General features: G+C 42.2%; 2 protein-coding genes across 4 annotated transcripts in view; one reads left to right on the top strand and one right to left on the bottom strand.

The window, feature by feature from the left end:
• Positions 1-6,682: 6,682 nt before the first annotated feature.
• LOC310689694 (centrin-2-like) lies at positions 6,683-7,483 on the bottom strand (the record flags this gene model as incomplete). The annotated part of the gene is made up of 1 exon (XM_083467599.1): positions 6,683-7,483. One exon carries the CDS (start codon positions 7,481-7,483, stop codon positions 6,986-6,988), a length of 498 nt encoding a protein of 165 aa, XP_083323725.1. The 3' UTR covers positions 6,683-6,985.
• Positions 7,484-7,629: 146 nt separating this feature from the next.
• The window catches only part of ACBD5 (acyl-CoA binding domain containing 5), a gene marked incomplete at its 3' end in the record, with an annotated part of 30,663 nt that continues 21,971 nt past the window's right edge, over positions 7,630-16,321 (top strand). The window contains exons 1-4 of one of the 3 annotated variants that reach the window (XM_083467513.1): positions 7,630-7,768; positions 9,566-9,762; positions 12,382-12,502; positions 14,747-14,819. In XM_083467513.1, the coding sequence (XP_083323639.1) occupies positions 9,666-9,762; positions 12,382-12,502; positions 14,747-14,819 (291 nt within the window). In that variant the 5' untranslated portion in view covers positions 7,630-7,768; positions 9,566-9,665. Of the gene's footprint in view, positions 7,769-8,029; positions 8,170-9,565; positions 9,763-12,381; positions 12,503-14,746; positions 14,820-16,321 lie in introns of those variants that run through there. The other 2 variants (XM_083467511.1, XM_083467512.1) reach the window with 2 other exon arrangements.

Raw genomic sequence — 16,321 nt, 5'->3', positions numbered from 1 at the left:
AGAAAATACTAGAAAGCAAAGTGGCTGTCCAACGAGGCCTTACAAATAGTGAGGGAGAGAAGGCAATCAAAATGCGAGGGAGATAGTGAAAGATACAGGAAACTGAATGCAGATCTCCGAAAAATAGCAAGGAGAGACAAGAGGGCCTTCTTAAACGAGCAATGCAAAGAAATAGAGGAAAATAATAGAATGGGAAAAACCAGAGATCTGTTCAAGAAAATTGGAGATATGAAAGCATGAGTCTGACCAAACTATGGGAGGCAGTGGAAGACAGGAGTGCCTGGCGTGCTCTGGTCCATGGGGTCACGAAGACTGGGACATGACTAAACGACTAAACAACAATAAAATATTGCATATTCATTGCATATCCATGTAGGTCACCATTATGCACCTTCAGCAGTACTGTAGACCTTACGAGAAATATCTGAAGTGGATTTTCAGAAGAATGTGTGTGTGTGCCTTTTTTCTCCCACTTTCCATCCAAAAGAGGCTTCTAGATTGGCTTGTAATTGCCAGTTATATGGCAGTTCCTGCCCTCTGGCTTACAAAGACATCACACAAAAGGAAAAAGGAATGGGAGAGAGGAGGAAGAAGAAAAAAATCTCACACCCGGTATCTTTGTTACAGAGTGCACTTCTTGCAATGACCAGCGGGAATGGAAAGATTTCAAGATGAGGCGGAACCAAAAGTTGCTTGTCTTTCAGCATTTTTCCCAAGCACCTTATGATCATAAACAGTTACTAAGCAGAACAAGAAAAACAAAGGAGGCCAACTGGTAGAATACAAAGGAACGAATCTCTCTTGTGTATGTGTTTTGCTGTAGCTGTATAATAAAGACACTCTCATTTGTTTCAGAATTCAGCTTCTCATCTCGGCCAATATTGCTTCTTACAGCACAGTGTGAAAGTTAGAGCTCTTGTCTTAATTACCATGAAAGGATTCCTTGTGCTTAAAAGGTTTATGGCTCCCTGGGGAAAATATAATGGTTGTGGGGAAGCAGAAGACTCTAGTTCATTCCTCAGATCACATCCATTTCTTCAATACTTTTTTATGGTGACTAGCCAAGGGCATTTTGATACCTGAAGCACAGAATCCTAAAGTCAATCCTTCCCACTAATAAAAATTTCCATTCTTTGGAAATAATTTGTGTTTCCTCTCCTGTGCAAGGGTAACACATATAGCTGCTTTTTAAAGGGGTTCAATAGCAGCATGGCTATCCTTTCCCCCCATATTGATGGAACATTGCTACTGGACCAAGAATAAAAGGGATTAAGCTGGACTTCAGGTGATAATGCACAAGCAGCCTTTTAGTATAACAGTTCTACATTCCAGCTTCTCTTCTTTCACCAAAGCTATCTGCATTTTTAAGCATACACTGATCACTGTGGTATCTGATCATCAGCACAAGATATCTTTGGCAGTCATGTATATTTATTAGAAATACCTCTGCAATATTTGATTAATGCAGCAAGTTTAGATTTCAGTTTCGGTATAAGTATGAAAGGGAATTGGATAATGTTGATATAGCATAGAAAATGCTTGTGTTTGAATATGAATAAACAAGTTTATATGCTTGAGAACAGCTCGTGTTTATCAGTCAGCCCCGATTTCCTGTCTTTGTTCCTAGTAAATAACTGTCTCTGTTTTGTTGCTAAGGATGACTTGTTTTAATGTTTGTGTGAGTTGCTGGAGTTATAGTTCTACAGGCTTAAGTTCTCTCCCTCGGGGTCTCCAGAAGTTAAATCTTGGAGAGGAATAGATGGCTGGATGCCTCTTGTCTAAAGTGCACACATGCCTATTTACCAATGTACAAGCATGAACACTAAGGCACGGCACAGAGTATGGCTTTGCTGTTTCATAAACTGCAGGTACTGAGCTGTTGATGATAGTCTTCTATAGTGCAACGATTATTTGTTTAGAAAACTTATACACTGCCTTTCCAATGCAATTGCTTTGCTCAGGGCTGCATACAATTAAAAATAAAATGATCCTACAAAAGAAACAAAGCAGCAGTATAAAAATGGAAACAGGCTCAACAAATGCAAACCTTCTAAAATGAGGGTCTCCTACTTTTTAATTTTTTTATTTAAAAAATCTGCCTGGTAATGTTTTTAACCAGTTAGTACAATTGCTAATTGAGAGCTAGTGGCCTTGCCCATCTCTGTCTGGCTTTAGATTCACTCTCCTAACCTTCATCCATCCCATAACCACCTTCAGACATTTGGTTCAGGACATCAACAGCTTCCCTCGTATCAGAGAAAAAGTAGAAATTATGTTTCCTTAGAATTTCTTAATAAAAACAAACATCTAGCTTTTTTAAAAAAAAAAGTAAGTGAAAAACAGGCTATTATACACATTATAATGAAGACACACTTATATGTGGAGTTACCTTATTTTTACAATTCCATATTTGCTGTATCTCACTGATTTAGCCAAAGTATAATCAGATCATACAAGTAAAATGTATCTGAAATGTTCTATTAATATTTAAATGGTGTGACTGCTCTTAGTGTTGCCATCGTTAAGCACAAAGAGCCACAATATACCCATGAGGTCTTTTAAGTTTTACAGTGTGAGAGGTGAAAGGGTATGAGAGAAAACCAATTAACTCTGAGAACAGATTCATTCTCCAGCTGCATTTGTTCCTCAAAGCCACTTGGTGGCGCTTCAATCTTAATGTGTACCAACCAGTAAAGGCCTTGGGCAATTCCTGTAATTCAAGAAGAAGCCCCAAACAAGATGCATTGATGTGGATTTCATCTTGTCTTGAGAAATGCTCTAAGAAGCAGGAAAGAGAAGATCTGACAGGTAGCAAAATACAGGCATCTCATTTGCTCTTAGCACACAGAAGTTGCTAGGCAATAGGAAAAGGTCTAGGACCACGAAACAAATTTGCCACTGGCAAATTAAAGATGGCATGTGGCTGGGATCTCAGTAGCACTGCATTCTGCAGCACATTCAGTCACCCTGGGTGAGTACAGTTTACAGAAACTGTGGTTAAAAGGGGGGGAGAGCTCGGTTCCACCCCCAAAACACCTCTGACTACTCACCTGATTTTGCTACCACCAGTAGCTTACAGAAGCAAAATGCAGAGGTTCTCACAAGGAGCAACTTTTTATTCAGCAGCCTTCTTTGACAATTTTTTACCCAGAAAGAATGGAAGAAAAATGTCACGTCATTCGGCCCATTTCTCAGCTGGTGTCACAAAGCACATTCCAGTTTTCAGTGGTAAAAAGCGGTAGAATTCCAGACTATATCTCTTCAAACAGTGTGGAGTCATCTTATTTATAGCCATCTATGTATACGGTAGGGACGCGGGTGGCGCTGTGGGTTAAACCACAGAGCCTAGGGCTTGCCGATCAGAAGGTCAGCGGTTCGAATCCTTGCAATGGGATGAGCTCCCGTTGCTCGGTCCCTGGCTCCTGCCAACCTAGCAGTTCGAAAGCACCCCAAAGTGCAAGTAGATAAATAGGTACCACTCCAGCGGGAAGGTAAATGGCGTTTCCGTGCGCTGCTCTGGTTCGCCAGAAGCTGCTTAGTCATGCTGGCCACATGACCTGGAAGCTGTCTGCGGACAAACTCCGGCTTCCTCGGCCAATAAAGTGAGATGAGCGCCGCAACCCCACAGTTGGTCATGACTGGACCTAATGGTCAGGGGTCCCTTTACCTTTACCTATGTATACGGTACTTTGGAAAAAAACAGGCATTTAACATTCCCATCTTTCCCAAGTTCAAGGTGGCTTACAAAAGTGACAAAATCACATTGGAACACAATATGAAAAACAAACAAGTACCCAACAACTAGCTGCTGAAACTAAGTAAGAGTGCAATAAAAGCTCTGCTGGATCAGGCCAAAGCTCCACCTAGACCAGAATCCTGATCTCATTCTCATAGTAGCTAATGCCTATCAGGAATTAAGTGCAACAACACTCACACCAATTCCCAGTAATTGGTATTACAGTCTCCAACAATGAAAGTGAAACATAGCCATCATGATAGCCTCATCCTCCATTAATTTGAAAAATTCTCCCAAAAGCTAGCAAAGAAGGGGGGGCGGCTATTGATATTTTGTTTTATTAACCACCTTCACCACCCTAAAGTTCCAAAGTAAATAACAGCATTTTAAAACACAACATTAAAAACGGTTTAAAATAAATTACCAATCAGAATAATAGGGTGGGTCCTAAATGTGTGTGTGTGTTCTCTAGTTGTAAAGAGCTGCATCTTCAGATTACCACAAAAATTGTATAATTCCTCTTGGGGGGGGCAAATTGCAAAACTAGGAGGCTGCCAGAGAATGCTCTCTCCTGGGCCATCCCCCCCCCCCGAAGGCAGTGGAAATAGCAAGAGGGCCTCCTCTGTTGATCTTAACACCTAAAATGGTATGAATTAGCCCCAGAAGTGAACTGCCAACCATTGCAGCTGTTTTAAAACTGAGGTTAGATGACTTCTAAATGAAAACCTAGCCAGTAATCTGCATTTTGGAACAGCTGAGGTTTCTAAATAGTCTTCAAGGGCAGCCCCACGCAGACAGAGTTGTTAGAACCAAAGACCAAGGTTTTATCGAGAATGTATAACTTGCTGCTTAAGTGGAATACACAGGATGAGATAGTTAAATCAGCCATGACAAAGTGGGTTCAAGACATTGGTCACAATATTATGGCTGAAGACTGGGAAAGGTTATGGACCACCGGTATGAAATTTACGGCATGTAATGCCTTGAAAGAAAACATTATGAAAATGGTATACAGGTGGTACATGACCCCAGTCAAGCTTGCTAAGATATACCATTTGTCTGATAACAAGTGTTGGAAGTGCAAGGAGGCTGAAGGAACATTCTTTCACCTTTGGTGGACTTGCCCAAGAGTGAAGGCCTTCTGGGAAATGATCTACAACGAGTTAAAAAAGGTGTTTAAGTACACCTTTCCTAAAAAACCGGAGGCCTTCCTCTTGGGTATGGTCGGCCAAAAGGTCTTAAAGAAGGATAGAACGTTTTTTATGTATGCTACCACTGCAGCAAGAATTTTGATCGCCAAACATTGGAAGACTCAAGATTTACCCACGCTGGAAGAGTGGCAAACGCAACTGATTGACTACATGGAGTTGGCCGAAATGACTGCCAGAATCCGAGACCTGGGAGAAGAAGCAATGGAGGAGGACTGGAAAAAATTTAAGAACTATTTGCAAAAATTTTATAAGTTATATGAACTATAAACTGACCATAATTGGAAATGCTAGCCCCAGCAATGAGAGCGCAATATTTATGAAATTGGATAACAATATAGAAGGGATCAAAGTTTAAATGTTAAAAAGGATAACACATTTTATTTTTAGAATAAATGGACAATGAGGGGTTTAAACTTAAATTGCTATCAAAAGTACCAAAGAAACACATGAAACAAGGTTACAATTTGCTGATAAATTTATTGTCGGGAATGCTTTGTGCGGGAGATGTGGGGAAGTTCGATGGAATGCTGAAACAAGCTGTTGAAGGGTTATGATTCCTTTATTTTTTTTCATATCCTTCGTTTCTCTTTTTTTTTCTTTTTTCTCTTGCTGTTTTCTGTATGTATCTGGAAAAAATGTAATAAAAACTATTTAAAAAAAAAAAAAAAAGGGCAGCCCCACGCAGGACACATTGCAGCAATCCAGTCTGGAAGTTACATGGCATGAGTGGAGAGAGGTACCATCCCACAGCCTTTGAATGCCCTCTTCCACATGAGCCTGCTGGTAAATCCCCCATTATCTTTAGAAACCCTTCTCTGATTGTCCTGGCTCTCTCAGAGATCAGGCAGCTGGCAACTGTGACGCTTGCTTTTATGTTTTGTGGCTCACTCAACACCCACTCTTATGCCATTCCAATGTTAAGTAAACACAAAGGCCGTTACCTCATTTTCCAAGGCTTTTTCGGATACTGTTTAAATATTTTTTACTTTATTTCTCTGACATTTATGTTTTTAGTGCTCTGCTGTTCATATCGTTTGAGACATCATTTTATTTTTTAAAGAAACCTTTTGTATATGATAGCTAGCCATCCTGGGAGGAGCAGTTCTAAACAGTGTGGTCCGATGTATTTAAAACAAACTGCTGTAAAGGCCCTGACACAGCAGACCTTGCTGATACTTAGGAACATAGGAAGCTGCCTTATCAGAGCATTTGTGCCAACAAGCTCACTGTTTGTGCACTGACCGATAGTAGCAATGCAGAGTTTCAGATGGGGTCTGTTCCATCCCTACTTAGAGGTGCTGAGGTTTGAAACTGAGACAAAACAGATGCTCTAGCATTGAGCATGCTCCTGTTTTAGTTGGAAATGGTTAAGCATAGTTTTTTTTATCATACTGATTTTAAGATGCCTTTGGCAAATCTTTATCTGGAAAGGTAGCATGTAATTCTTGAACCTAAATGTACTAAATATAATTTCCTATAGTAGAGATACTAAGCGTTGTTTTTAGATGGGAGTAGCAGGTGTGCAAATGTGAAAAATAATACAGCACATATAATATGAATATGAACATTCAATAACCAATCCCTGAAGTATTGCCTTGATGATTTTAAGTGTGTGTGGTAGTAACTGTGTTTTGATCATTTTGAAAGTGATTTGAAGATTTTAGCAATTTGTACAATAAAACCCTGATGTTTCTACCAATTGCGATAAGAGTATAAATCATTACTATTCCCAAAGGAGTCTAAAACTGGTATGTTTATTCACTGAAAACAGAAAGAGCAAGGTTGAGCAAGAGGAGGGAGAATTCTTTCTTCTTCTTCTTCTGGTGAGCCACATTTAATGTTCCAGCAGTGAATTACAGCCTCCCCTCCCCACACCCCTGACTTTAACCTGTGAGAGTTTCTGCCTGAGAGAGGAGGAGGAAGGTGGCTGGAGGAGAGTGAAGAGCTCCCCAACGCTATTTGCAGGTGCTCTCAAGAGGTGGAGGAAGCCGAGAAGGGCAGAGAGGAGGAGGAGGAGGAGGACAAGGAGGCCATTAGGCTAGTAGCCGTGTTTCCTCATAATCATCAGAAACTCCTGTTCGCTCACTTCCCCGTCTCCATTCAGGTCCGCTTCGGTGATCATTTCCTGCAGTTCCTCGTCCGTCAGCTTCTCCCCAATCTCGGAGGCGACGCGCTTGAGGTCTTTAAAGGCGATCTTGCCCCTTTCCGGGTCCTCGAACAGCTTGAAGGATTTCAGGATCTCCTCTTTGGGATCCGTTTCGGACATCTTCTTGGTCATCACGGAGTAAAAAGCGTCGAAGCCGATCTTCCCCGAGCCTTCTTTATCCACTTCGCCCACGATCCTCTTGATCTCTTCTCTGGTGGGTTCAAAGCCCAGGGCCCGAATGGACACCTTCAGGTCTTTCACGTCGATGGTCCCGGTGCCGTCGGAATCCAGCAGGTCGAAGGCATCGCGCATCTGCTGCTTCTGAGCGGGGCTGAGCTCAAGCTTAGGGCCTTTCTTCTTCCTCTGGGACCACTTGCTCCTATAAGCCATCCTTCGGGGCCCTCAGGGCAGCGCCCTCCGGGCTCCTCAAGCCGTTCTGCCCGTTGCTACTGGCTGCTCCCCGCAAACGCCCGGAGGGAGAATGCTTCTGCCTAAGGGGAGAAAACAGTTGAAGGTTGCCATGGCAGAGAGGATCATGGATGCCAGAGACCGGAAGTAGTAGCGGGACGGACTACATTTCCCAGCATGCTCCTCGAGGAGGCGGGGCAAGAATGAGCTGATCGCTGCTGTTGGGAGACATTTAACAGGAGAAGCCTGAGCCTTGGGCAATAAAAGGTGAGCGAACCTGTCACGGAAGGTAGGAGCGGGGAACAACTTGTGCTGTTTGTTATGTTTTGTTATTCGGGAAATGAGGCGGAAGGTCAGCTGTTCTTCGGCGCCGCCAGCCTTCTAGGCCGTGCTTAGGGATGACGCTTTGCTCTCAAAAAGTTGGAGGAGAAAAAAACATTGTATTGTTATTTTTGTCCTTGCAGCTGTCAGGTTCTGTCTGTAATTGAGGGAATTGGGACCAGATATGTGTTACTGGGAAGGCTCGCCCCCGATCCCCACCCCAAGAGTGTGTAATAATAGATGCCTAGTAATAATGGGTGGTTGTATAGCGTTGTGTACTGGAAACAGGAAATCACTGGCGCTGAGGCTGGCTTTGCAAAGCTTATCTATCTGTGAGTGAGGATGGGGTGAGTGTAAATAAAAGTTGTTGGGAAGTTTTGAATTGATTGTTTAGCTGTTCGCCAGGGGTGCGTGATGTCGCACTTGTCAGGTCACAACAGACGTCTAAGAAAGGAAATGACAGGTGCTGTTAAGTCCAGGGAAATAGCAATGGGATGGGCTAGAAAAAGTGGAATTTAACGGAGGACTGGTGTACGAGTGAATTCAGTGTATATCAGCAGTTACTCCAATACAGTCTTTTAAAACCACTTGTTTGAACTTCCTGATCAGGCTGGCGAAAGTAAGGTGACACGATTAACCCCCATCCGTCCAAATCCCTTTTCTTGCTAATGACACCTCTCATCCACTTTGAAGACGAGAGTACAAAATCTAGACTAAAGGATATGACCCATTTAGGCTGCAATTCTGTGCATGCATATATGGGAGTAAGCCCCTCTGAACCCAGTGGCATGAGCGTAGCCAGGATTTGGGGTGGGGGTTGCTTTTGTTAGTGGGGGCAGGACCTCAGTTTGCTATGTATTTTAATTTATTTTTATTGTTTTAGGGGTGCAGCTGGCCCTTTCTGACTCCCCCAGCTACGCCCATGCCTAGTAGTACTTACTTCTGTGTCAGCATTGGGTTATGAATCGTTAATCCCCCTAAGTATAATGATTTCGGAGCGAGCCCCATTGACTTCTTTGGGGTCGGGCTTAAAAACATTCAGGAGCGAAGTAATAGGGCCGCATTTTTTATATACAGGGAGATGAACCTACACCAGACTTGAGCGAAAGGAGGGTAGTAAACACCCCTTTCCATGGCGCCTTTGGCACAACCCTTTACTCCCAATTCCATACTGTAACTGGGGAAAAAAGTTTATTATTCCCCGTTGATCTTTCCTCCCCTTCTTGTTCGTTGCCTCGTGTCTTTCATATTGTAAGCCTCTCGGGGCAGGGACCTGTCTTCTTTCCAAAGCTAACATTATATAAATCACTAAAGATTAAACCGGCAAGTTGTGTGCTGTAGAAGGGTGAAGCCGGGGCACTGTAAGGAGTGACAATCCAGGGTGGACTTTGGGTTTAGTTAGTTCACATATTTTTTTTCCACCACCACCCCAGAGTGGAACCAAAATAGGCAAGCCTCAAAACCACAGGCGTACGCCTTATTATTATTATTCCTTCACTTCGGGTTGTTTTACGAGGGAGCGAACACCGTCGCCTCCACGACTCCTTCACGAGGCGACCGAGGGGAGCCCATCTTCTGTGGGGCTGGGGCGGCTGGGGCTGTGAGGGGAGCCGCAAAGGCCTGCCCTGGCTTTCCTGCCTCTCCTTGGCTGAAGGGGGCGGAGGCAGCCGCGGCCCTCGCGTCCCCTCCGCCACCGCCTCCTTCGACAGACCCCCGTTATGTCCTGCGTTCACTCGGTTACAGGGAACTCCTGGGTGAAGGGAAGAAGCGGCGGCGGCGGCGGCGGCAGCGCGATTCCGGCGGCCGACGCGACAAGGGGCCCATTGGAGGGAAGAGGCGGGACATGGCGGAGACGGAGGAGAGAGGCGGCGGCGGCGGCTCGCTGCACGAGACGCGCTTCGAGGCGGCCGTCAAGGTGATCCAGAGCCTGCCAAAAAACGGTGAGTGAAGCCCGGGAGGAGCGAGGAGACTGTTCGAGGGCCAGGAACCGGGAAGGTGGGGCAGCGAAGGCGACGGAGACCCCGAGGAGAGGGTGGGAAGCGCCGCCTCATTTCTGTGCCTCTTCGCGGGGCGAGGAGAAGGGTCCCCCTGAATTGGGGTTTTTCTCCATCCTAGCCACGCCACACCCACAGGAGCCACTGCGAAAGACCTGCATCTTTTCTCTCCCTCCGCCACCCCCCTGCCTTCTCCTGCCAACTAGCTCTATTATGAATTCACTGGCCAATCTTGAAAATTTGCCATTTAAAAGACGGTTAAAACTGTTTGGAAAAACCGGCACAATATATTGGGGAATGGCCTTTCCTGGCAAAAGCATTTCTTTAGCAAAGAACTCTAGTGCTCCTGGCTCTTTTTTTTTCTACCTAGGCAACCATTTTAACTTGTTTACCTTATTATTTGGAGGATTTGTATTCCACCCCTTGGGCAAGCTGACTGGCAGAACAGCTAGCTTAAGATTTCTCTAAAAGTCTTTATAGTACAGTAGTTGGTTATTTAAAAGCAGGGGGAAGAACCTGTAGTCGGATAAAAAAGCATGCATGCAATACCAAGAATCTAAAAGCCGGGAAGGTTGTTCCTTTAGCACTGGTAAGGAGCAGTTGGAGCCAGTCAAACATCTCTGGAAAGTACATTCTGGCTACCGCAACTCAGAAGGCCTTATCGTAGGCCTCTTCCCACCTTGCCTTCTAAAGGTATCAGACAAATTTTAATAGCCTGTTGGGTTGCTGAGGGAATAGGTGGTCCTTGCAGTTCTATACATCCCTACTCTGAAGCCAAATTTGAGTACTTATACACACTTATGTGTATATAGAACTGCTGCCTTGATGCTCTTTGTGCATATTAAGTTCCATACAACAATTGTTCCTCTCCCCATAATGAAACATTCTGCAATCTCTGTGTGTAATCCTGATACGTAGTTTAATATTTACAATGAAAAGTTAAATTGAGAGCAGGACTAAAAATAGTATGTCCAAAAAGAAAAGCTTCCACCTCTATTTAAGAGAGCCAAATACTCAGCCAACTCTGCTCCAGAGATTTTTTTTTTAATGCCTTCAACTATTTTCTTTTTTTTTAAAAAAAACCAACAACCATGTTATCCCAAGCACTGCAAGCAAGGAGGGGTTTGCCTTGAGCGTGTTATGTTCATACTTGATTTTGCGTTGGTAACAGCTTGTGGGTGTAAATGGTGTGATTTTCAAATCCCTTCTCTTTCCCACCCCACCCTTCTGTGAAATTGGCGGAGTCGCATAACACTGGAAAACTTAAGCTGCATTCGCTTCATACTTAAGAATGGTGTGAACATTTGAGACAGCCGTTGCACATGTGCAGATGACAGTTTCATGAATAGGAGCTTGGGGGATGGGGTTGCAGGGATGGGGAAATCAAAATGGGCATGCACACATTGAGCGAATACACCCTGCTCTAATGTTAACAACACTATGCAAATGTGGCCTGAAGCATAGTGGGATGAAATGACGTCACTGTGTTTTAAGTCGCCAATATGAACATACCCATAATATTAGAAAATGAGAGGTATCCTTCATGGTGTGCATGCTATAAATACTTTTCTGTCTCACTTTAGTAACAGAATATTTAAAAAATGTATCAATCTAAAATTTTGAGCTTGTGCAAGTTCCATTCTAAGAGCTAAGGATTGGCTGGTGGTCAGGTACACCAGCCATGTATAAAGTGGTAGCATAAGCAGTCAATAAATCTTCTCCTTACCTGGTTTTCAGTAGGGCAGATAGTATTGGGGTAGCCATGGGAGCAGGGCCTATGATAGAAACTGCTTGAAGCAGTTTGACTGGAATAACCTAACCATCTATTTAGGTAACCATAGTGGGGTAAAATGACTTTGGGGGTTTTTGTCACAGGAGGATCTGCTGTGGTATTTTGATCCTTGACAGGGCTTTGAATTTCCATAGCTTTTTTCCAGTACTGCAATATGTCTTCAACACAGGATGTGTGTGAGCTGCACCACAGTAGGGACAATTCTACCATAAAGCTAGCATGAGAGGTATCAGCAGTCATGTTTTTTTCCTGTTTGTTTGGACATGTTACTTTCATTAATAGGAGAATCAACAACAGGGATGATATCATTACTTGAAATATAAAGGTGACTATGTTCCTTTGCACAAGTATACTTTACTCACTAGAGTATCCTTTCTGATTGTAGAATGAAAATAAACATAGTCAGAAGGTGCAATCAGTTTATTTTTTTAAATCAGAAATTGGTGTGCATAAAGTCTTGAGTTTAGTCCTTGTTATGGGTGTACTTAGTTCCCAGTAGCCTGGTACTGTAAGTCATACAGTCATATTCTATTTATTTTGGACTGGATCTTTAACTTTGAACTGGATGCCTTAACTTAAGTTAGTTGAACTTTGGTCTCATTGAATTCAGTGCGAACAATAAGTCATGGTTTAAGTTATGGCCCCTTGATTTCAATGGAACTTCAGTTAAATTAACCAAGTGTGAATCTAACCCTTTGAGTTGGTACAGAAATTAGGTGTTTAAAAGTATCTGTCATTTATGGTGTTTCTCACTCTAAGATTATTTTCTCTAGGTTCATTCCAGCCAACAAATGAAATGATGCTCAAGTTCTATAGCTTTTATAAGCAAGCAACTCAAGGACCCTGCAGTAGTCCAAGACCTGGATTCTGGGATCCTATTGGTAGATACAAATGGTAAATATGATATGCAAGAGGTGTTTTAAGTTTGTATGTACACAAGCCCTGCTGTAAGGGGGGGGGGCAACAGGAAGGATGAATTACTGACTACTTTTTTTTTTCATGGGACACTGCTACAACTCACTGGTAGACCAAAGGGTTTGCATGCAGAACGTCCAGGTTCATTTTCCTACATCTCTAGGTAGGACTGGGAAAGACATCTCAAACTCCAGAGGGCCACAGCCAATCATGGTAGACAATATTGAGCTAGATGGACCAGTAGTGTGACACTGTATAAGGCAGATTCCTGTGACAACTTGCATATGGAGCAAAGCCTTAGTTATAAAGAATATAAATGTGCAGCAGATCACTGGTAGTAGGGGATGTTCTCTCTTTTTAAAAAACCAAGGCCTGGTATCATTTCTGAGATTTATGTTCCAGGTATTTTACCTTTGTTACCTGGGGAATTGACATGTGCATCCTGCTCTGCCTAGCATGCCATGGTTACCTGAGCACTGCCACCTTCCCAGCTATTTCTGTTTAAAATGTACCTAGTTCAGGAAAGAGCTCCGTAGCTGTGAGGGTGCAGGCAAGATTAAGATAGAGATAATAATTGCGCAAAGAGACTTTCGGTACAGAAAATGTTTTTTCTGAAACTTTAAGAAGATTCATTGACCATTGTCTACCAGCAGACTGCAAACTGAATTTTTGCAGACTGTCTCTGCTCCTCCTGCTGGTCTCCCACTATTGGGAAATATCTTAATAAAGATGGTGGCAATGTACATGTAAAATTGGTGGTCGAGCTGATGGAAGTGCAGTGTTGCCCCATTCTTGTGCAGCATATGTTGGAGGTGGAGGTAGCCGGGTTAGATTCTGCGGTTTGGCTCTCCCTAACAGAGACATTGTTGCCTGTAAGCACATGTAATAATTTCTCTCAGTTTACAGAGATTTCTTGTCAAACAAGTTCTGCATGTTTTTGAAGCCCAAGCGTTTTTACCCACTCGCTATAATAGGGCAGAAATAAAAAATATGTATATGTAAGAGGAATCTGTATTTTTTTAGTGACTTTTGGGAAGTATTATAGAGCTATACACACCTCAGTAAAAAACAATGACGAAAGGGTTGATATTTGTTTTTGTTGCTGTTATTCTCAGTGCAACCCTCCAGAGGTGTTCTTTTTTAAAAACTTGTGTTATAATTGAGATCCACAGCAGATTAGCAAAGTACACTTTTATTCAAGCAAAGGTTAAATCAAATTAAGGGTTCATTCTTGTCTTTGGAAAGGGGAAATAATAATAAAGATGATGATAATAATAATAATAATAATAATAATAATAATAATAATAATACCAGGAATACCAGGAAGTAAGGTATTGTGGGAAGAGTGCTGCATGGAGACAATGCAATCTTGCTAACTAATATTTCTCTTAAAATTTTTTTTAAGCTTCAGGAAATCACTTGCAGGGATATTTGGCTATTTTAAGAAGTAAACAAAACAAAACCCCAAATTCTAAAACTGTATTTTTTGGGGGAAGCCGAAATAAGTCAGAGGAATGTGTCGTAGGTCCTTGATACATCTGGAATGTTTCTGTGACACTTGTGCAGCTATAGTGTACAGAAGAATAGAAAATGCAGTTTGAGGCAGGGAATAGGTATTGGGCAATTGCATTATTGCAGCAGCAGCAGTGTTTTTTGCTCCAGAGCTGGATAATTGTGCCCCCCCCCCCCCCGGTGACTGCTGTGCTGTCTGTGACTTTCCCACACAGATATTCGACTATGCACACAATAGACAAACTCATTTGAAAAGGCCATCTGGGTTATTGGATCCAGCTATTTATTTACTTGTTTCAGTTTTATATCTTTCACTTACCTGTTTCTCAAGTCTATTGCAAAGAGTTAGTACAAGTTATATATTCTGCAAAATGTTGTGCATTTTGAACTGGGCACGCAAGCCGAGTATAAATTACTCATAACTGTGGCCTACCCTCAGACAAAAAGTGAGAAGGAAAAGATGGAAACGAGGCCATTTATTAAATATTAAAAAGCACATTGTTTGAAGACTGAGAAACCAAGCCTATGTTAAATCTCAATCTCAGAATTTGTGTTACTCTACAGACAATGAGCACCTATTTATGTACACAAAACTAGATTGTAGCGAGTTCTGTCGTTGCAGAATCAAGGGCTCAGTAAGAATGAGCCTATTGAATCTTACAGGAAGTATAATTTTAAATGTCTTGAGGATATTTGTGATATTTATTGTAGGGATGCATGGAGCGCTTTAGGTGATATGCCCAAAGAAGATGCTATGATTGCCTATGTTGAAGAAATGAAAAAGGTAAGAGTTGCTAGGTATGTCGAAGAAAGCAAATATTCCACAATAATTTCATTTCTAGGCACATGAAGCTGGAAACTTGATTAGATTCTAGCCAAGCTTCAAAAGGAATTGCTGCAAATTATTTGATGGACTTTACCCTAGGCAGCCTAGCTGTCAAAATGCTGAGAGCTTTGGGGATATTGCTGCCATGAAAGAGAAGTGAGCAATGCTTATGCAGTGCATTATGGAAGTTTATGGTAAGCAGCCTGCAGTGAATCACTGGAACTGGAGCTAATTCACAGCAAAAACAGAGATGGAGAGAGGCAATGGGCTGTGCAGGCTCTTTTAAAAAACACTTGTACTGTAATATCAGTTGGAAGAGTTTCAGCTCTTCTGAGTATTTGTTAAAAGGAATGCATTACAAGAGTACTAGATGACTCAAAACTGAAACATGCAAAAAACTAAACCTTGGGTACTTGTATACAGCTTGCACCAAGATTTCCATTTTGCTGTGTATTTTCGATTATGTGGGGTTAGGATAGATGGCAATACTCTTTATATATTGGAAATCAATAAAGCTATCAGTCAATCTATAAATACTTCATAATAGCTAACAAAAATAAAACACTGAGAACCTGCTTAGAGTACCAAGTCAGAATTCTGATTTAACATTTATGCTAATATATTATAGTGAACAGTGAACCCTAGTGTTAAGGCCATTGGAGGGTGTAGGAAGTTTAACAGAGACGGCGATCCTCATATGGGGCGAAGGTGCTGGATTGAGGACATAAGGAAAGGAAATTTCTGATGGGGAGAAAGAAGAGAGCAGAAAGCACGGGGAGAGCATGCGTAGGATAGGAGAAGGAAGGAAGGGCCCATGAGCGATGAAGGGGTGCCCAGAAGAGGTGCTGCAATGGCCTGGCAAAGGATTTAGCTTGAGGCTGATGGAAGCTCATCAGTGAGATACTCATCAGAGGAGATTGCGGTGTGGATTACCCAGAGACTGAAGCCTAATAGGCTTGAATGTTAAGGTGTTGGCAAATTCTGATTAATTTTGAGATTTGCATAGGAGCTTTAAATATGCTTTAGGGCATTGTGCAGTTTATATTTAACTTCAACGTGTGATTTGGTAGTATCCTAAAGCACATAATAAAAAGAAAATATACACAGTATTGTTGTTTTTTGCCATGGCAAATGCATTACTATTTCTTCATATCTGAATCATGTCATCCACTTGCTTTTGGTAATCAGTAGTGCTACTCTGAAGTAAGTAGGCTGGGTATTGGAGTAAGCTGGTTAGAATAGAAATTGAGTAGGCTTGAGCCTAAAATGAAAAGAAACATACTGTACTTAAACTACTAAATGTAATTTGGGGCGTTGTTAGGATTAATCTAATACCACATGTGTTGAAGGAGCTTCTGATGAAATAGTTCCAGTTAATGTGTTAAATGTTTCCAAATTATTGTTGCTACAATATTATATATTGCCTAATTTTTCTTTTGGGAAAGCATCTTTCATGCATA

Source organism: Podarcis liolepis (genome assembly GCF_965112155.1).
Source record: "Podarcis liolepis genome assembly, chromosome: 12".
NCBI classification, from domain to species: Eukaryota; Metazoa; Chordata; class Lepidosauria; order Squamata; family Lacertidae; genus Podarcis; species Podarcis liolepis.
This window is presented reverse-complemented; position numbering and strand designations above follow the sequence as displayed.